This window comes from Apiospora marii (assembly GCF_038362585.1).
Source record: "Apiospora marii strain CBS 49790 chromosome Unknown utg000002l_segment0_segment0, whole genome shotgun sequence".
NCBI lineage: Eukaryota > Fungi > Ascomycota > Sordariomycetes > Amphisphaeriales > Apiosporaceae > Apiospora > Apiospora marii.
The window spans coordinates 295703-315673 of record NW_027117373.1 but is presented as its reverse complement, the minus strand read 5'-3'; the positions used below and the strand labels follow the sequence as shown (position 1 = coordinate 315673).

The 19971-nt window shown below is 57.9% G+C and overlaps 4 protein-coding genes across 4 annotated transcripts; 3 read left to right on the top strand and 1 right to left on the bottom strand.

The window, feature by feature from the left end:
- Positions 1-644: 644 nt before the first annotated feature.
- PG985_001792 (uncharacterized protein) lies at positions 645-7667 on the bottom strand (the record flags this gene model as incomplete). The annotated part of the gene is made up of 1 exon (XM_066821561.1): positions 645-7667. The coding sequence occupies one exon, from the start codon at positions 7665-7667 to the stop codon at positions 645-647; it is 7023 nt and encodes a 2340-aa protein (XP_066688993.1).
- A 1307-nt stretch (positions 7668-8974) lies between these two features.
- On the top strand, positions 8975-10391 carry PG985_001791 (salicylate hydroxylase; the record flags this gene model as incomplete). The annotated part of the gene is made up of 2 exons (XM_066821560.1): positions 8975-9703; positions 9762-10391. The coding sequence occupies 2 exons, from the start codon at positions 8975-8977 to the stop codon at positions 10389-10391; spliced, it is 1359 nt and encodes a 452-aa protein (XP_066688992.1).
- Positions 10392-13953: 3562 nt separating this feature from the next.
- On the top strand, positions 13954-16073 carry PG985_001790 (Transcription factor; the record flags this gene model as incomplete). Its single annotated transcript, XM_066821559.1, has 5 exons — positions 13954-13992; positions 14058-14211; positions 14264-14690; positions 14754-15315; positions 15384-16073. 5 exons carry the CDS (start codon positions 13954-13956, stop codon positions 16071-16073), a joined length of 1872 nt encoding a protein of 623 aa, XP_066688991.1.
- A 2006-nt stretch (positions 16074-18079) lies between these two features.
- PG985_001789 (FAD/NAD(P)-binding domain-containing protein) lies at positions 18080-19486 on the top strand (the record flags this gene model as incomplete). Its single annotated transcript, XM_066821558.1, has 1 exon — positions 18080-19486. The coding sequence occupies one exon, from the start codon at positions 18080-18082 to the stop codon at positions 19484-19486; it is 1407 nt and encodes a 468-aa protein (XP_066688990.1).
- Between the last annotated feature and the right edge of the window lie 485 nt (positions 19487-19971).

Sequence of the window (19971 nt, the reverse complement as noted above, 5' to 3'; positions counted from 1 at the left end):
ACTATCTATCTAGCTAGTGCAACGAGTCCTTACCTCAGCAATTGGGCGGTGCTGTGCTATGGAGTTCGGTTCTGTGTTCTCTCTGTCAACAAGTATAAGAATTTCAAACGGACCATAGTATTAGCTTTCCGATAGACTTGGACGAAAGGGGGTAATAGAGTTCCACCGCACCCAAAGTCTCGATGAGAACAACTAAAGTAACAGAGGCCCTTCGAAGGGTTTATGTACCCTTTTAATACGTAGTTCCATTGCCCGGACCGGTGTAGCCTAGTGGTTAGATATACTCTAAGGCAAGAGGGTTCGACTCCCTCTGCGGGCATTCTTTTTTCTCCCCTCTTCTCCTTTTCACTGTTCAGCTTAACTGGAGGCATTGCCATCCCCACAACAGCTAAACCTCGTGAAGGCATACATACACTGCTGAACGCTCTGCGCATGTTGCGATCAAATGGGAAATTTCGGAACAAGTCGACGTACAAATCAGAACGGACAAGATATTTTGAGAAACAAAGTCTATAATGAATAAATCAAGAAATAAATCGCATAATCGCATATTCTAGGATGTATCCAAATACATAAGAGACGCTGAAATAAACAACAACATTGATAACCCAAACTTTGAAGAAAACAAATCCCACGTCTGAATGCTAGTTAAGAAACCCCATCTCCCTCCAAGACGAGACATAGGCCCGCGCCACCTCGGCGCTCACCGGCCCCTCCGCGGCCATGGTTCGGGAATGCTCGCCCGACCTCTGCGTGTCCAGCACGATCCCGCCGCACGCCATGCGCTCAAAGTGGCTCTCGAGGAAGCCCAGAAGGTGGACGGCCGGGTTCTCCGCGGCCGACAGGGCCGACTCGCGCACCCGCCGGATCCACTCGGCGAAGGGCACGATGTCGCCTGCCGGGATGTCCAGCGCGCCCGCCAGCACCTTTGACATCTCGTTCCAGGGCTGGCCGACGGGGTTGTCGACGTGGTAGACCGGGTGCGCCTCCCTTAGTGAAGAATCGTCGTCGATGTTCAAGAGGTCGACCATGACGCTGGCGGACTTGTCGACGGGCAGCCAGTGCATGACCCCCTGTAAGCCGGGCCAGGCCTTCAGGGCGTGCGCGCTTTTCACGATAAAGGCGAAGTGCTCGACGGGGTTCCAGAAGCCGCTCGCGGTGGACCCGGAGATCTGCCCGGGCCGCGCGACGTGGGCGCGGAAGAGGCGGGGGTGCCGGCGCAGGGTGTCGGTCAGAAGGCGCTCGCACGTCCACTTGGCCTCGTTGTAGCCGCTGGGCATCACGGCGGCCATGGGCATGGGCTGCTCGGGCACGAGGGGCGAGGCGTGGAAGCCGGTCACGCCGATCGAGGAGATGAACTGGAAGCCGACCCGGCGCGGGCGGACGGGGTCGGTGGCGGCCATGTCGCGGGCCAGGTCCAGCAGGTTCCGCATCACCTTGACTTGGGGCTCGAAGGCTTTGAGCGTCCGGGTCGCGCTCATGGGCCAGGCGTTGTGGATGATGTGGGTGCCGTGCTGGGCCAGCCAGGCGTACTCCTGGTCCGAGAGGCCGAGCTGCGGCTTGGCGGTGTCGGTCCCGTAGGCCCGCAGCTTCTCGCGGGCGGCGGGGGACAGCTCGATCCCTCTCGAGGAAAGCGCCTCGGCTTGTTTGTCATCGGCGGACACGTCCCGGATGGCGCGGTTGAGGCAAGCCACCGTGGCGACGTCGGGCCGCTCGGCGAGGGCCTGGACAATGTGCGCGCCCAGGCTGCCCGAGGCGCCCGTCACGACCACCACGGCGCCGGTGCTGGGGCGGGTGCTGATGTTATCGCTCGCCCCGGCCTGGAGGAGGGCGGCCGTCTCCCAGCCGGTCATGTGGGTGGACACTAGGCGAAGTGCTTCTGCCTCGCGGGCCGCTACGTCAGCCCCGTGAACTGGTTTGGTGGCAGGGACGGGCGATTCACTCACCGGATCCTGACTCTTGTCGGCGCCGCTGCATTCCGAAGCGTTGTCGGGCGTGTCGATCTCCGAGGCCGTGTCGTCGGCAGAGTCCGAGAACACGCCATCGTCATCGCCCTCGCCGGTGCCCGCCGAGTCATCGTCACTGTCGTCTTCCTCTTCCTCTTCCACCGGGCGGTCACCACTGTCTCCGGCCCTCGCCAGGGCGTTGGAGACGCAGGCGACGAACTCGCGGAGGCGGGTGGCGACCATGGTCTCGGTGCGGTCGAGGGTGCAGTGGAAGGTGCTCTCGATCTCGCGGGCCAGCTCCATGGCCATGAGCGAGTCGATGCCCAGGTCGGCCATCTCGCTGTCGAGGCTCATCTCGCTGGCCTCCATGCCCGACACGTTGGCCACCACGTCGCGCACCTCGTTGGTCACGTCGCGCGGGCCGCTGGCCGAGGCGGACGGCTTGGCCTTCTTGGGGGTAGTGATCCTCTTGGAGGCCTTGGGAGAAGATTGGCGCGGCGCCGGCTTGGACTTGGGAGTGGTGGGGGCGTTGTCGAGGGTTGCGAGAGGACGAGCAGCAGAAGAGGGAAGAGTCGCCGCGGCGGGGGCTCTGACAAAGGACTTGTCCATAGTCACGCGCGCCAGGATCTTGCTCATGGTCGCCTTGGGGATGCGGACATACTTGAGACCCAAGATCACCTCGGCCAGAGCACCCGTCTCGCTGTCGAAGATGAAAACATCCGTGACGTACGACTTCTCGTTCTGGCGCGCATGGCGGGCGAGGACGTGCCAGACCGCCGGACCGTTCTCCTGGCCATCCGTGGGCGTCTGCCGCTTGGGCGCGCGCATCACCAACTCGAGCCCCGTGGCGACGAACATGTCGCTGGCGGGGATATCAGTCAGCAAATTGACGTACATGCCCGCAACCTGGCCGTACGCGTCGGCCTTGGGGACGTCGAGCCAGGTGCCGCCCTCGTGGCGCCGGTGCACGATACCCGCACTTTCCGCGCTCGCCCCCTCGCTGCGGCCGATGACGGACTTGACGCCGTGGTAGACGGGGCCGAAGTCGCACACCTCCTCGAAGGCGCGGTACACGTTGCGGCCCGAGAGCGCCTCGACCCCGTCGGCGCCGGGGCTGAGCGCCAGGACGGCCTGGCACTGCGCGTGGCTGACCATGCGCTCCCAGCGGCCGAACTCCTGGAGCGCGGCCGGGTCCGAGGGCGAGGCCATGTCGATGCGGCCCTCGGCGTGCTTGTCGTCGTTCGAAGAACCGACGCTGTGGATGACCCAGCCCCAGGCCGTCTCGGTTTTGTTGAGTGGCTCGAGGTCGAGGTAGTACGCGCGGGCCGGGTCGGCGCAGATGGGCGAGTGGCTCTGCATGTCGCGGACGATGGGACTGAAACCGTGGGCGCGCCACTCGGGGTTCAGGCTGAAGAGGGTCTCGATGGCCATGTCGATCTCGAGCGTGGCCGGGGCGATGGGCGCCGTCTTGGCGATGACGTGGGTCGCGAACAGGCGCTGGTACTTGGCCGAGGCCGTGTTGATCCGGAACCGCGCCAGCTTGGGCTGCTTCTTCTTGCGGTCCTGGAAGCCGAGGAAGGTCCACATGTCCAGGGTCTGGGGGTCGACCACTTGCTGACCCTGCTGCGTCTCCGATGATGGACCACTCGTGAGCAGCAACTGTCCGTTACCCCCGGTCATGGTCTGGGCGACCTTGAGGGCCTGCTCGATGGGCGACTTGAGCTCGAGCCAGTGCCGCGTCTTCTCGAACTGGTACGGCGGCAGGAGGAGCTGGGCGTACTCGTCCTTCTGCGCCCGGTGGTGGGCCCAGAACGAGACCCGCAGCCCTTGCTTCCAGAGATCCACCGTCGCGTCCGAGAGCCGGTCGACGCCCTTCTTGGTGTTGGTGATGGACAGGGCCTGGAAGTGGAGATCAGCAGAATTTGTCTGAGCGAGGGCGCGCGAGGCCATGACGGTGATGGTCGAGTTGGACCCAGCCTCGAGGAAGGCGGCCTCGGGGTGCTTCTGCACCAGCCGCTGCACGGCGTGGTTGAAGAAGACGGGCTGGCGCATGTGGGCCCCGACGAAGCTCCAGTCCAGCTTCGGGTTCGAGGCGCCGTGCTCGGTGGCGCGCTCGATGGGAATCACGGCGTCGCGGAAGGTCACGCTCTTGCCGACCTCGCCGAGGCGGTCGACGATGCCCTCGACCAGGGCGGAGTGGAAGGCGTTGGTCACGTTGAGGCGCTTGCTCTTGACGCCCGCGACCGCGGCGCTGTCCTTGCCGGCCAGAGTGGCGGCGAAGGTGTCGATGGCCTTGGTAGACCCGGCGACGGTGAAGCTGCGGGGGCCGTTGTAGCAGGCGATGCCGGCAGTTCCATCGGAGGCGGAGTTGGACTCCTTCAGGAGATCGTGTACGAGCGCCTCGTCGGCCTCGATGGCCATCATGGCGCCCGGGTCGGGTCCCCAGGCGCTCTGCACCAGTCGCGCACGACCGGCAATCAGCTTGACCGTGTCCTCCAGACTCAGCACACCAGAGACGCAGAGGGCGGTGATCTCGCCGAAGCTGTGGCCCACAAGGGAGACCACCTTGCCGTCGAGGCCGCAGTCGATCCAGCTCTTGGCCGAGGCGTACTGCATGGCGAAGAGCGCGGTCTGCAGCTTGACGACGTCTTGGTAGGGCTCGCACGCGAAGATGTCGGGGTAGATGCTGTCCAGGCCCTGGGAGGTGATGGCGGCGTCGCAGGCATTCAGGTGGTGGCGCAGCACGGCCGCGCTCTCGTAGACGGCGCGGTCGAGCCCGACAAAGGTCGAGACCTGGCCGCCGAAGCACAGGACGACGGGTCGCTCCGACTTGACGGGCGCAATGCCAACACTGGCGGCGGTGTCCTTGGTAGCCGAGGCCGCCTTGGCGAGCTTGCCCTGCAGCTCCTCCAGCGAGCTGCAGCTGAACATGAGACCTTGGGGCAAGCCGGGGTTCTGCTGCCATCGCATGTTAAATGACACATCAGCCAGTTTGGCTTGACCGTCTTGGGAACCAGCGTACGAGCGGAGATAGTTAGCCAGCACGGTGCTGTACGCCGCGATGCTGCGGGCATCCAATCCTGAGATCCAGAACGGCAATCGAGGCGACGATGACCCGGCGACTCCCAAGCAGGCAGGGTTGGCTTTAGGCTTGTGCGCCGAGTGACCGACCACGACGCTAGAGTTAGACCCGCAGGCGCCGTAGTTGTTGATCAGCGCGAATTTGCGGTCGCCATGCCACGGTTGAAGCGACGTGACGACCTGCATGTTGTCCGCCGGCTGTGCATGAATATGAGGGTTCATGCTCTTATGACTGGCCTGGGGCGGGATGAAGTTACCGCGCATCATGAGGAGCACCTTGATCAAGGAGACAAGTCCCGAAGCGCCCTCGGTGTGGCCCACGTGGCCCTTGGCCGAGCCGACGGGCAGGAGGGTGTCGCGCTTGGGGCCGGCCAGGGCGTTGCGGATGCTCTCCCACTCGGCCGGGTCGCCGACGGGGGTGCCGGTGCCGTGGCACTCGACGAGCGAGATGTCGCGCGGCTCGACGCGGGCCTTGCGGATCACGCTGTCGAACAGGGTCGAGAGCGAGGGCACGTTGGGCACGAAGAGCGGCGTCGTGTTGAGGTTCTGGTTGATGCCGGTGGCACGGATGGTGCCGAGGATGCTGTTGCCGTCGGCCCGCGCCGTCGACAACTTCTTGAGGAAGACGTAGGCGATGCCGTCGCCGCGGCAGTAGCCGTCGGCGTCCGTGTCGAAGGGCTTGCACTGGCCCGTCGGGCTGATGAAGCTGCCGGCCGCCAGGTTCTGCGTCCACTGCATGTTGGTCAGCACGTTGACGCCGCCGCAGAGGGCCGCCGGCACCTCGCCCGACAGCAGGTCCCGGCAGGCCATGTGCAGCGCCGTCGTCGACGACGAGCAGGCCGTGTCGAACGTCAGCGCCGGGCCCGTCCAGCCGAAGAAGTGCGAGACGCGGCCCGGGATGAAGCTGCGGAGCTCGCCGGTGCCGGTGAAGGCGCTGGTCGGGTGGCAGTGGATGTTGACGTCGTACTCGTACGAGCAGAGCCCCACGTAGCAGCCGACGTGCTTGCGCCGCGCGTGTCCTGTGGGGTTGGTCGTGGCCAGCTCGTTGAAGTAGCCCGACTGCTCGAGGGCCTGGTAGGCGGCCTCGAGCGAGAGGCGGCCCTGCGGGTCGATGGCCTGCGACTCGCGCGGGCTCTTTTTGAAGAACTTGTGGTCGAAGGCGTCGGGGTCGCGCATAAAGTTGCCGTACCACTTGCGGTCCCCGTAGGCGTCGTTGTCGCGGAACAGCATGTCCGGCGTCATCCGCTCGCGCGTGATGATTTCGTGCTGCGACTCGCCCGTCTTGAGCATCTGCTCGAAGCCTTCGAGATCCTCGCCGCCCGCAACCTTGAGGGACATACCTACGATGGCGATCACATCGTCGAAGTCTTCTTCGGCTTCGGCCTGAACTGACTCGACAGCATCCGAGCTGCTTGCCTGTGTCTGTGGGCGTGGGCGGTGCACGATGGACTTGGCAATGTCTTCCTCGACATCCTCAAATTGCACTTGCTTGGGACCGAAAGCGCGCATGATGGTGGGCGGCAGAGGACGGTCGAGCCCAAAGGCAATGATAGACTTGTCTTCCTTGTTGGCCGCCAGCTTGGAGACGGTGCTGGTCCAGTTCAGCTGGCTTGCCAGAATGGAGCGCAGCACCATGGCGACCAAGTCCGTTTCTTCCCCCGAGACTTGCTTCCCCTCGGGGTGGTCGAGGTAAGTGGGCAGAGCCAGCTGAGCCGCATCCGGGAACTGCAGCTCCGGCATGGCGTGGCAGACCTCGATGAGGGCTTCGGTGTGGCGCGCCCGCTCGGCCGAGGGCGCGTGGAGCTGGCCTTTGAAGGCAAGCGGAATGGCCGTGACACCAGCAGCCCGAAGCTGCCGGATGATCTTGGGCGCCAGCCGCTCCGAGCTCGTCACCGTGGCCCGCGACTCGTCGAAGAGGACGGAGACGTAGGCGTCGGGCGACAGCTTCGAGACGATGCGCGTCATGTCGGCGCCCTGCTTGGCGGTGCGCCACGCCACGGCCAGTGAGATGGATCCGCCCTTGCCGAGGCCCTTGGTCGACGCCTCGGTGGCTCCAACGAGGGCGGCCATCAGGGCGCCGATGCGCAGGGCCGCGGCGCCGTACTTGACGAACTCCTGTCGGTTGTGGGAGCTGGCGGCGGCGACGGCGGCGATCATTCCGGCGCAGAAGCCGACGGTCTCGACCTTGTTGCTGCTTTCGCCTGACTGTTGCTGTTGCTGCTTCACCAGCTCGGCTTGCAGATCCTCCACAGCATCACCGTCTGTGCTGTTGAACCGAAACTCGAGATACTGCCAGTACTGATCTAGTTGGATGGCGACCATCAGGACGCCGATCCACAAATCAGGGATCTCGGCATCCGGGGCCAGGGACTCAACCGAGGCGGCGCCATGCCGAAACCACGACTCGATATCGGCCAGCAGACGAGGACCATTCATCGCACTGGCCAGCTCGGGGATCCTCTCGGTCAGGGCCTCCCAGTACCGGGGCATACCGGCCAGGGTCTCGAGGATCCACTCTCCGTTGGGTCCATCGACGATCTGCTGCACCTTCTTCTCCAACGAGTTCTTGCTTTGGGGGCCGATGTGGCCTCCGAAGACGAAGCTCGTTGCTTCACGGACGTGGGATAATGTGGGGGTCATCATGATTGCTTGATGGGGTATGTATGTGTGTGTGTGCGCGAGAGAGAGAGAGAGAAAGTGAGCAACAGAAGTGTCTGAGTAAAAATAGAAAAGTCTCCTATGAACGAGTGAACGTTCAGTGGCGCGGGATCTAGTGTAGAGATCTAAGAAGGAGATGTATTTGTCTAGTGATCTAGTAAGAAAAGTGATGTGAAGAACAAGTAAGAAGGGTATGGTATGTTCGAGGAGATCCCGGTTGCGCAGGCAGGAGACTGTCTATGTTGTCTAACTGTGTGTTTTGGTTCAGCAGGGGAATCTGTTTGAAGCCGAGGCCAGATACTTATATAGACTGTCTGTACAACCCTTCAACTTAGATAACGATGGTATCAAGCTTCCATCTGTTCTAAATTAAACCGACACACTCATTGGCCGCCTCGATGAAACTCGTGGCGAACAGCCTTTGAGACCCGAATGTGTGTCACCGCAGTTACTTTGGCACAGGAGGATTCAGATTGATTGTACCAGGAGGCTGCTATCGTAATATCGGGGCAAAATACCACCGGAATAGTCGGAAAGACGGATAAGGGTGCTCTTCATCCTATGCGCAGACTAATCTCCACTTCTGGAAGGCAGAGAACGTGGCGGCCCACAGGAGATGGAAAGGGTCTGGACCATCTAGTTTACCGACCCAATGGCTCCAATGTCCCAACGACGGCAAGGCACGTGGACTCAACCCTGCATACTGGACCTATCTGCAACGTAACTGTAAGTTTCTCTCAGAGGAGACGCACATGCGCGGTGTCACTGTCAACCTAAACCAAACTTCAACTCCAATGACACGGGTAACTCCGGTATCCACATCCTCAACTCCTGATAACATCTCGTAAAAGCCACACCATTTCGAGCTGTCTGACACAAAACGATGATAAGGCAACAAAATTGTCGCGGTATTAGACTTTTGGAAGGGCAGCCGGAAATCGGCGGGGCCTGTCAGCCCCCTAGCCCCGAGTGAGCCAGTCAGGGGAATCAAAAGTCCGGATTTAGGAATCGGCTGTTGAGGCTGTGCGCGGGTCTCGCGAAATCTCCCGTGGCGCCACAACTCCTGTCAGACTGTTTTGCCTGTTCAGTTAGTATCTAATTATAGTGTTTTCATGAAGTCGGTGGTAAAGCTTTTATAAACCGTGGAATAGTGCCACTTGCCCGCCCCTTTTCTCGATTGTACATGCACACTTCCTCATCCGTCTGGTCACTCCAAGTCAGCCAAACTTAAGACAGAATCATAGTCAAAACATTCATTGCCAGATTCCATTTACACATACACAACCAACATGACTCAAAAGACCACCAACGGCAACGGCGTCGCCCGCCCCCTCGAGGTGGCCGTCGTGGGCGGCGGCATCATCGGCGTCATGACGGCCATCGGCCTGCACCGCCGGGGCATCAGGGCCGTCATCTACGAGCGCGCGTCGACCTGGACCGAGGTCAGCGCGGGCTTTGCCTTCACGGGCGCGGCGCGGGTCTGGATGGAGATGCTGGACCCGGCCCTCGTCGAGCTGCTGGGCCGCATCAGCCAGAAGACCGACGCCAGCACCAGCAACGCCTACTGGAACGGCTACCACCCCCGCACCCCCGAGGAGTCCATGGACGAGGCCCAGTCCCTGCTCTTCCGCACCCCGACCAACAACCTCAGCTTCTGGGGCTGCGTCCGCTCCCAGTTCCTTCAGGGCATGGCCGACCTGCTGCCCGAGGGCTGCGCTCAGTTCGGCAAGCGTCTCGTGAGCTATGATGACGCCGACCAGAACGGCAAGGTCGTGCTGAGCTTCGACGACGGCACCACGGCCGAGGCCGACGTCTTGCTCGGGTGCGATGGCATCCATTCCAACACCCGGAAGCTCATGTTGGGCGCTGATCACCCAGCTGCCCGTCCTGGCTTCAGCCACACCGTCGTCTACCGCACCATGGTGCCCATCGACGTGGGCATCGCCGCCCTGGGTGAGAAGGTATCCCAGAGCGCCTGTAACCACTTGGGCCCCGGTGCCGACCTTTTGGTATACCCGGTTAGTACCTACGTTCCCTATTTATTGAGAGGCAGTGTTGCTAACTTTATAACATTAGGTCATGTCCGGAACCCTCCTGAACATCGCCGTGTTCGCCTACGACGCGGACGAGTTCCCCGACCCGGAGCGCATGACGGTGCCCGTCGAGCGCACCGAGATCCAGAAGCTGTTCAAGGGCTGGAGCCCGCAGGTCGCCGACATCTGGAAGCTGTACCCGGAGAAGGTGGTCAAGTGGGGCATCTTCGACCTCGAGGACAGCCCGCCGCCGACCTACGCCCAGGGCCGCGCCTGCCTCGTCGGCGACTCGGCGCACGCCAGCACGCCCTACCTGGGCGTCGGCGCCTGCACGGGCGCCGAGGACGCCCTCGTCATCTGCACGCTGCTCGAGTCGGTGCAGCAGAAGGGTCTTCCCGGCGGCAGCGGCGAGCTGCGGGACGCCCTCAAGGCGGCGCTGCAGACCTACACGGGCGCCCGGCTCGAGCGCGGCCGCTGGATCCACCACCACTCGCGCCAGATGGGGCAGGTCTACCACTGGCGGTACGGCCCGACGGGGCGCGACCCGGCGCGCATGAAGCAGAAGCTCGAGGAGAACTGGGGCAACGTCGTCAAGTACGACATCCTGGCGCAGCTGGAGCCGGAGCTGCGCGAGCTGGCGCGGTCTCATGCCCCGGCTGCGAAGAAAGCTTAGGGTTTCTTGTCGTATTGGTTGATTCCATCACACTAGAGCAGATGTATTCATCTTATTGTTTTCTTTGTTTTCGACTCATAGCAAAATGTAGCGACTAGGCAAGGTGTATTGAAAAGATGTTTTTCGAGTAATTCTCTTTTTTCTTTTCGATTGACACCAAGGCTCCCCAGCGGAAACAGAAGTCTCACAAACAGCAGGTCACGACAAAATAGGACACTTGCAAATCGCATTTTCCTGGTGATTGGTGACTTCACTCCTGAGCGTATAATTCCACACAATACCTGTCTTGAAACGTACCACAGTTGTCATGGAATGCATTGATCTGTTGTTCCAAGTAAAGCAACAAGGCCTATTGGCAAGATATCGGGCCAGGGTATCGAAGACTCGAACGACCAAGATCTTTTCCTGAAAACCATCAGAATTTGTCATGAGTCGGTTGAATTCACGTTCTAGATCGAGCTAGATACAGATATGTTCGAGATCCGCTCTTAGACCATTGACACCCCACAAGCCATACTAACAAGCCTCGAAAATGCTACATAGGACTATAATTAGAAGAAAAGATTAACCTAGTCCTTCCATTTCAAATATTGTGTGCGATCTGGCTATTCTGCTAGCTGCAGGGTACTGACAAGGATCATTCATGTGTCTGGCCAAAAAGGGGGGCTGTCGGTAGCCTAGGGGCCGTCAATGACTTGGAGTTTACCAAAGTACTGTAGGTGTAGTCATGGCCCCCACCGTTCTAACTGGCATCAAGTCGCTGAGAAACCAAAACTGGCTCTAGTCTGGATTATGTCTCACTCACAGGGCCTTTTCAGAGATAATAACACAGTCCTTCTTCTCACAACACTCGAGCTTCGGGAACCAAAATGTCGAGCGGTGTGGGTGGGATCGATGCAACCCTCGCAGGGTGTCACTAACTCCGGGCCTACTTAGGATAGGAGCCTGGGAAAAGGTCCAAAAAGAAAGCTTAACCCAGGGACAAGCGTTGGAAAAAGTCCCTGTGGGGCGCAAGTAATAAGCTGGAGAGGCTTTTTGGGGCAGCGTGGGGTAGCGCTGTGCCACACTATGACCGGTAGAGACTAGTAAGGCACAAGCCACCTCGCGGCCAATAAAAGGACAGCAAAAGAACAAACGTACGATGCCCACAGAATATTCAATTGAGGGAATAGTACGATACTACGGTGACGCGCAATGGTCTAGATCTTTTTGGGTAAAATTGGATCTGAAGCAAATCCTCCGCGTCGTCGGTGTAACTGTTGACCCCGGACCAATCCTTCGAACCTTGAAGAAGCTGCGAGAATGCGCAAGTATAATATCAGAAAGTCCTGAATTGACACGTCCTGCGGCAATTGGAATCAACAGAACGCCACAATGAGGGCGACCTTCAGCAGGTCGTACGGCAGGACCTGACAGTTGATAGACTACCGTATTCTGATAGGTTCTCTATATTGGGACGGTGAACCTAAATCCGCGGGTCATCGGCTACTCCTCTAGGAAGGAATGCCACAGACTGTGTAAACAAACGTGGGACCAGGTCGCACAACAAGCAGTGCCGACAACCCGGAAGGATCTCGCAGTCATCGCAGGCGTGGCAGTTTCATGATGGTTCTGACCCAGTGTGACTGTACCAGATCTGAGATATCATGTGGACAATCTCACCGGCTTCAGGCTTCCAGTTGAGATGCAGCGGGCCAGAGGCACTTCCTGGTCCAAGGGATCGCAAAAGGACCCTGAATGCCAAGGCGTTTGAGGTTATGCAGTGGATAACCAGACGGATTTAACGTGTGGGATGGAAGGTGTTGGGAAGTCCTACTGGTCGTATATTCTTAGGACGGGATGAAAGAACCCTGCGCCAGCCAGCTGAATGATAGGCATGAACATTGACGTTTTCGGTCGAGCAGAAGCATACGCTGCCCCGCAGCAGAATGTTCTTACTCCGTCTTTTCTTTTCAGGTCCTGTCAGCCAGCCAATAGCATTCATGTTTTCAGTCAATGGTGCCGTTAGTGCTGATTCAGCTTATGAGCGGAGGGCTCGTACAATGTATGTTGTACGTAACTTCGACCCATTGGAACGTAAGGGCAGCTGTAGTCATCCGCGCGCACCAGTATGGCTGCTCCGAATAGCGGTTATTACTGTTTCGGTGGCGGTGCGGGAGAGACCGCCGTGACGTCTACGGCTGACAGCGGCTGGTGACGTCGGTAGGAGCAGCAGCCCGTACAGTCGGCGAAGCCGCATAGAATCTTTCACAGTCGAAATGAACTCGCGGGCTGAAACGCCTCGAGAAGAAGGAATGTAAACAAATAAGCCGAATAAGCTAGCTGTTGAAAGGCATGGCCGCCGGTCCGTTGCTATAGCTGCTGAAAGCAAAGTTCACTATCAGCCCTACCAATGGGGTTGACAAAACCTAGCCACCCACGTTTTGCGCTAGCGGAAGTGCTATACTCCGGTCTGCTTTCAAATCGCAGGCAGGTGTACGCCTGGATACGGCAGCGCCAAGTCGCCAGCTACCCGCCGTAACCGCGACTCTGTCCTTATCCTTCACCAGATTTCCCCCCACTCTGCTTCGTCGGGACCGGCTCGGACTCCGAGTAAGGGGTCACCCAAGCACCCCATTCTTTACCGGGTCTACCAGTAATACTGGAGTTACGTCGTTCTGATAAGACTGAAAGTGCACGACTAGCCTAACCGATCCCAAGGGAGATTTATTAATATTCACCCAGAAGGGCGACTACTCCACTAGAACGAAAACGATTGGTTAGCATCTGCTCCCTAGCGATCTTAGCTGATGGGCCTTCATGAATCCATACTTACTCACATGAAGTAGCACGTGGAATGGCATCTCTCCAGGCCCCGGGCTCCACTCGCAGTCGTGCTCCGGGCGCAGTGTTGCAATGTTGTGAGACCACAAAAAGTGCTTCTCATTGGCGGAGCTCGCAACGCTTGCCGGATTAGGCCCCCAGATCAGCCCGCAAATAAGCCTTCTAAGCCTGGAGACAAGCCTTCCGCATCTTCAAGACAAGCCCCCCCAAGACAAAGACCATTAGATAATATACACGAAGGCTGCAGTCAGAGCTGCATGTCGTAATACTTTTCCTGCATACGCCGCTCCATCTTTATTGCCCGCCCACGCTGGACGCCTCGGATTTCTCGGAATTAGTGGGTATCGATGGAATGGAACATACGATTGCGGTGGCTGAGATGACTGCAGCTTGCTGGCGCACGGAACGCTGGATCCTGCTTTTGCCAAAGAGTGGCACAGGATTTCTGATACTGCAGTCGAGGTTGCACGGAATCCTATTCCTGTAATTGCCACCCCACATTGAGATAAGACATTCACGTCAAGTCGGCCTCTGCTTCTACCCACATAAGTGCCATGGATAGCCACATATCAATGACTTACACAAGATACGCCCGTACCAACATTGTGCAGAACTAAAACGATCAACACCCTCGACTCGGACCAAGAAAACGTGGCATGCAAGGTTAACTTGGCATCGAACCAAAGCTAAAAAAGAACGAAAATCAAGAAGATCACAATTTGCTCTGTGTAAAACAGCCATGGCGGGGCCATCACCACGACAGCAACTGGGAATCGCAGTAGGTGACCACCTTCCCCTATGCATTGATTCTCTGATCACTGACAACGACATCTTGATCAACAGTGCGAAGAATGCCGAAGGAAACGGATACGCTGCGATAGGGGGAAACCGCAATGCGCGGCTTGTGCCAATGCCGGAGTGGACTGTGTGACGCGGGAAAGCTGCCCGCCAAGGGGGCCCAAAAAGGGGTATCTCAAGATGCTACAGAAAAGGATCGGTAAGTGATTTCCACCATCACCCCCTTCCTTCTTCTACCTCGAGTTCCCAAGCTAATGGATTGGTGCTAGAGGACCTCCAGACACAGCTGGAAGAAAAACAAGGGTCGACAATAACACCTCCGGCGACGGATACGCGAGGCTCGTCGCCCTCGCAAGAGCATGGGAACACAGATAACGACGTTGGAAGCGGCGGGAGCAGTGCAGACAACAATGAGATTGCAGACCATAACGAATTCCAACACATCATCAACACCAACCCCGAGATAATACCCGGCAATCTCCCCCCATGGCCAACACCGGGGGACTTCCAGTTTCCCATGATGCCCATGGAACCATGGGATTGCTTCGACACTTCATACACAAACTCACCGCCCTTCCCTTCACTTCCCGAGCTGGACCTTCAGGATCTGGCCCACATTCCCATGGACCTTACCATGGAACCGGATCTGCTGATCACCACCATGATGCACAACGATCTGTAAGTCCCGACTCTGGAGGCTGGTGCGCTGAAGCCAACTACATATACTGACACGTAACATAGAGACCAACTTTACTTCGACCGGGCTTATGCCTTTGCACCGATAGTGCAAGCGCGCTACTACCGTTCCTGGTCCCAACAACCAAACAAGAGCCAGCAAAGAACCTGTCTACAGCACGCCATGTGGACGCTCGCTTCATCACTCTCCAGTCAGTTTCAAGTAGACGGCCGGAGGTTATACGCCAAGACGCGGCAACTCCTGCACGCGCTCGAGTCCGAGGAGTCCTGCCACCAGATATCCCTCGAGCAGGCCCAGGCGTGGACCCTGCTGGCCATCTACGAGCTGACGTGCCAGGACTTCCACCGGGGCATGATGTCGGCGGGGCGGGCTTTCCGCCTGATCCAGATGATGAGGTTGTACGAGTTGGATGTGCCCCAAAGACAAGCAACGCCGCCCACCATGCAGCTGGGACAGTACCAGCAGGTGCAACTCACTCTCCAGGATCCGGTTCAAGATGACTGGGTAGAGACTGAGACCAAGAGGCGCACCTTCTGGCTGGCATACACCATCGACCGCTTCACGAGTATGGTGGACGGGCTTCACATGTTCTTCGATGAGCGACTGGTAAGTAACTTGCCCCGTCCGCATATTGTGGTGTGATGGACCATATATACTGACTCGTTTGCTTCCAGATCCGTACACGCCTACCGGCTCCCGAGGCCAATTTTGCCAGTGGCCGCTCCACGGACTCGAGCTTCCTGGCCGAGATGATCTCGGTCGTCGACCTGGAGTGGCCCAACAACAACCTGTCCCCCTTCACCGAAAGCGTCATCGGCGCCACCATCTGCGGCCGCGTCCTCGAACACAAGCAGAAGTCGCCGACGCGGCCGTGCCAGGACTTCTGCCGCCAGCACCGGTCCCTGAACGCGCTGCTCGCGCACCGCATCCGGATGCTGCGGATCTACGCATCCCTAGAGTACCCTGACCCCATCATCACTTTTGTCACGCTGGCGGCGCACATCGCGGTGCTCATGCTGTACGACCTGATCGAGTCGCGGCCCCTCGGCAACGACGCGCAGGGGACGCAGCTCACGCAGGCCCTCTACACCGAACACAAGCAGCAGTCGCTCGACGCCGTGGGCGACACGGCGCAGCTGGTCTCGGTCCTTGGCCAGCACTTCCAGATGCACCCCCTGACGCCCATCCTGCTCCTCCTCGGTGCCCGCTTCGCCCAGACCCACCCGGGGCTCGGCGACGCCTACATGAAGCTCATGCCCAGCATCGTCACGACGCTGCAGGCCTCGACCGGGCTCAACAGGCTGGCGCAGAACTTCCTGCAGCTCTTGGAACCGCCGCAGACGCATATAGATCTCTACCAATGAGGACAAGAGGAAGGAAAAGAAGCGTTTGCTTTTTGCACTTATGTTTTATTAGATTATATGCTCAAGCGGGCGACGGCGACTTGTATATAGCTTCTGGGGAAGAAAGCTGTGCTCTCATGTTTACACATACTGCGTGTTCCTACCTATAGACATAGATAGACAGGAAACAATCTGGAATAGAAAAGAACTCCACACACGTTGCCTGTCCTTGTCGCTGTGGTTGGTCGGAGTAAGCTTTGCCAAGAATCGTCCCAAGATCGGCAAGGTTCATGGGTGCTGCCGATAACCAAGCGGCCGGGTACGCTTGGCCTTGCAGATGCTTGCTTTCCCGTGCCTAGTCCAACCCAATTCTATGCTTTTCTTTTTGACGGCTGTAGATGTCCTTGGGCTTTTGTTAAAAAGGAGGTATGAGGAGACTCTCACGACTGCGAATTAGCTAAACTTGGAAGTGAGGATTGGTACGCTATTGAGTAGTGTCTTAAGGGGTTGCCCTATTGAAAACATGAAGAACATATTGGGGATGATGTCTTCTTTTAAGTTGGACTAGAAGGGTTATCCAATGTGTATTAGCTACCGCTATGGAAACTCTCCGTTTGTTGTGTCTGGTCTACCAGACCGAGAAAGAGTGTGGTAGTGTAGTATCTTAGTCCCGGGGATATTCATGTTGAAAAGGGGATTAATACTCTCTAGAGTCACCATTAACATTGAGCCGTATAATGTAAGATTTCATATCCTTTCAAAATGCATGCAGAATCCAAAGTCAGGGCTGGTCTCATGTAGTAGGACCGCATCTGGACCTGGCATATTGGTTGGTGTCACAAGATGCAGGTGTCTTACTGTTGTCACACGGTACAATCTCAAAGACTGGCATCAAAATCCGACCATATCTCATATCGATGAACAAGTCACAATACACTCATTGGGTAGAAATGTGACACAACGACACTGCTTGCTACATGTCAACTTGCAGTCCATGAGGTCATAATACATTACGTACAACCATGTTTAAGGGCTCTTCGATACGTGAAGTTGTTTATCGTGACTCCTGTTTAAGAAGCAATGAACCATGTCAAGAGAGACATTGATCTGTATTCAACTAGGTTGGAGCCAGCCTTGATGCGACTCCTAGTAACTGGGCTTGTTGCCTGGAAACACCCAAGTACAAGGGACCCGATTCCGATATCATCGGAGGCTAAAGTCGCAAATGGTTACTATCTTGAAGTGACTCACCAATGCCGCCTTCACTTTGCGCGCATTAGATTCAAAAGTTTAGTGATTCACAGGGTATAGATTCCTTCATCGGGGAAGCTTTTGCATTTCTCATCCGGGTAACGTCCTGTGAGAGTCGGATACGATCAAATACGAGTTGCTGATCCTGGCACATGTTCTTCTATGGTGCCCCAGCCGAGGAAGTGCAATGAGCAGTCCAAGTCCCAGCCCTCGGGGGCCGTTGATTCAGACGAGTCGGATAGTGCGAGAAAGTCATTGCGGCTGGTCCAAAAGATCAACCGGAACAGACCAAGCCCTCAGTGCCGCGTGGGAATTTCGATTGCAAACCAGTGGATGCAGTTTTCGATCCTTCCAAGATCCATCGCCAAAGCGACATAACCAGTGTGTGTCTTGAAGCGGCTACATACTTACTACGCGAGGCAGACGGCTGGAATCCTTGTCATCAATTGGGGCGGAGGCGCAGCTGCTATACTTAGCACGCCGTAATATGGCGCTGCTGCAGGTTCGCTGCAGGTGCAGCCTAGAATCCTGTCAGCTCGGCCCAATTACAGACCGGAGTTTCTTTCCACCATAATGGCCTGACAGGGACAAAATAGACTGGGGATTGTATCAACTATACTATCCTCATGGACCCGAGTTTGGGTCTTATAAAAGGGAAGCTGCCGATCTTGTTCAAGCTTTCGATCTCATCAAGCAGCCAAGCAAGCCAAGCCAGTCGATCACTCTCGTCACAGTCGCACAGATACTCGGCCCCACCACTCATTCATTCCCCTACAATGTTGTCATCCCTGTTATGCGTCGCTAGCGCGGCGGGCGCACTGGCTGCCTCGGTCAAGTGCACCCGCGACCAATTCGACGCGGCGTCTTATGCTGCCAAAGACGTCGTCGAGCGCGATTTCGCCATCATTGGCGGAGGCGCCGCCGGGACGTACGCCGCCGTCAGCCTGGCGGACCAGAACAAGACCTTCGCCGTGGTGGAGGTGGCGGACCGGCTTGGCGGCAACACGCAGACGTTCCAGGACCCGGCGACGGGTGCCAGCGTCGACTTTGGCGTGCAGCTGCACCTCGACGACCCCATCGTCCGCGACTTCTTCGCCCGCCTGAACAGCCCCCTGGCCCCCTTCTCGCTCGAGGTCTTCGGCAAGCCCATGTACTACGACTTTGCCAAGAAGACGGCCGTGTCCAACTACACCCGCGGCCAGCCCGGCCCGGACTACGTGGCCGAGGTCGACAAGTACCCCTTCGTCGACGACCTCAACAACGTGCCCCACCCCGTGCCCGAGGACCTGCTCCTGCCCTGGCCCGAGTACGCCAAGAAGCACAAGCTCTCCACCGCCTCCACCGAGGCCGGACTGTACTGGCCGGCGACCCCGGGCGACCCGCTCAAGACCACGGCCCTGGCCATCTTCAACGACGGCAACCACATCGAGCTGGCCGAGTTCTCCGGCAAGGCCGTCAAGAGCGCCAACTCGGACAACTCCCTCATCTACCGCAACGCCCTGGCCGAGCTGAAGCAGCACGTCTTCCTGAAGTCGTCCATCATCGCCGCCCAGCGGTCCACCGACCGCAAGGGCGGCGTGCAGCTCGTCGCCAACACCCCCTCGGGCAAGAAGCTCATCAAGGCCAAGCAGCTCATCGTGGCCATGCCGCCCGTCCTCGACAACATGAAGTACTTTGGTCTCGACCAGCAGGAGCAGCCCGTCATCAGCAAGCTGTCGGGCAAGCACTACTACGGCGGCGTCGTCAACAACACGGGCATCGCCGACGGGGTGGCCTACACCAACGCCGCGGCCGACCGGCCCTTCCACGTGCCCCGGCTGCCGGGCGTGGTCGAGATCGCGCCCTCGGCCCACGAGGGGTACCAGTTCTACTGGTACAACAGCGACGAGCCCAAGTCGCGGGCCGAGGTCGAGGCGGCGGCCAAGAGCACCATCCAGTGGCTGCAGACGCAGACCAAGGGCCAGCAGAAGGAGCCCCAATTCCTCGACTTCAGGGACTACTCGCCCTTCCACCTGACGCCGCCGACCAAGGATATTGCTGATGGCTGGTACGGCAAGATGAAGGGGCTGCAGGGGCACCGGAACACGTGGTACATCAGTGCTCTGTTCGTCGTGGGCTCGACCCAGGTCTGGAATAACACGCACAACATGCTGCCGGATATCATCAAGGCTGCTCAGCTGTAAGAGGGCGTTGAAAGTCGCAACTGGTACTATTTTTCGTGCCAAGGGAGATCTGCTTCTTTTTTGTTTTTGAATACTTTAGATGGCCATAGAAATTGCATTATGGTATAGGAATAAACATCAGCATTTTACCACATTTGTACCGAGACGTCCTGCTTACATTCGGAATCATATGTAGGTACCTGTCACTTGATCTTTTCGTTATTTTCATCTTTGACCGTTTCTCTCGATTATCTCAAACATCTGATGTCGGACTGGGAATATCAGCCAAGTTTCGGGGGGTTCAACTACGTTGTTCGGGACACACTCATTAACATCATAAAACAACTTTCAATTTAGTTCTTGATGATACATACACGGTATGAAGTACTTGATTAGACACATCGTTTGTAATGTGTGCATTGATATACTATGCAGCAGTGTATAGGAGAACAGGTCCAACGATCAAAGGTCAGATAGTCAGCATGTGTAGGATAAGACATCAATTG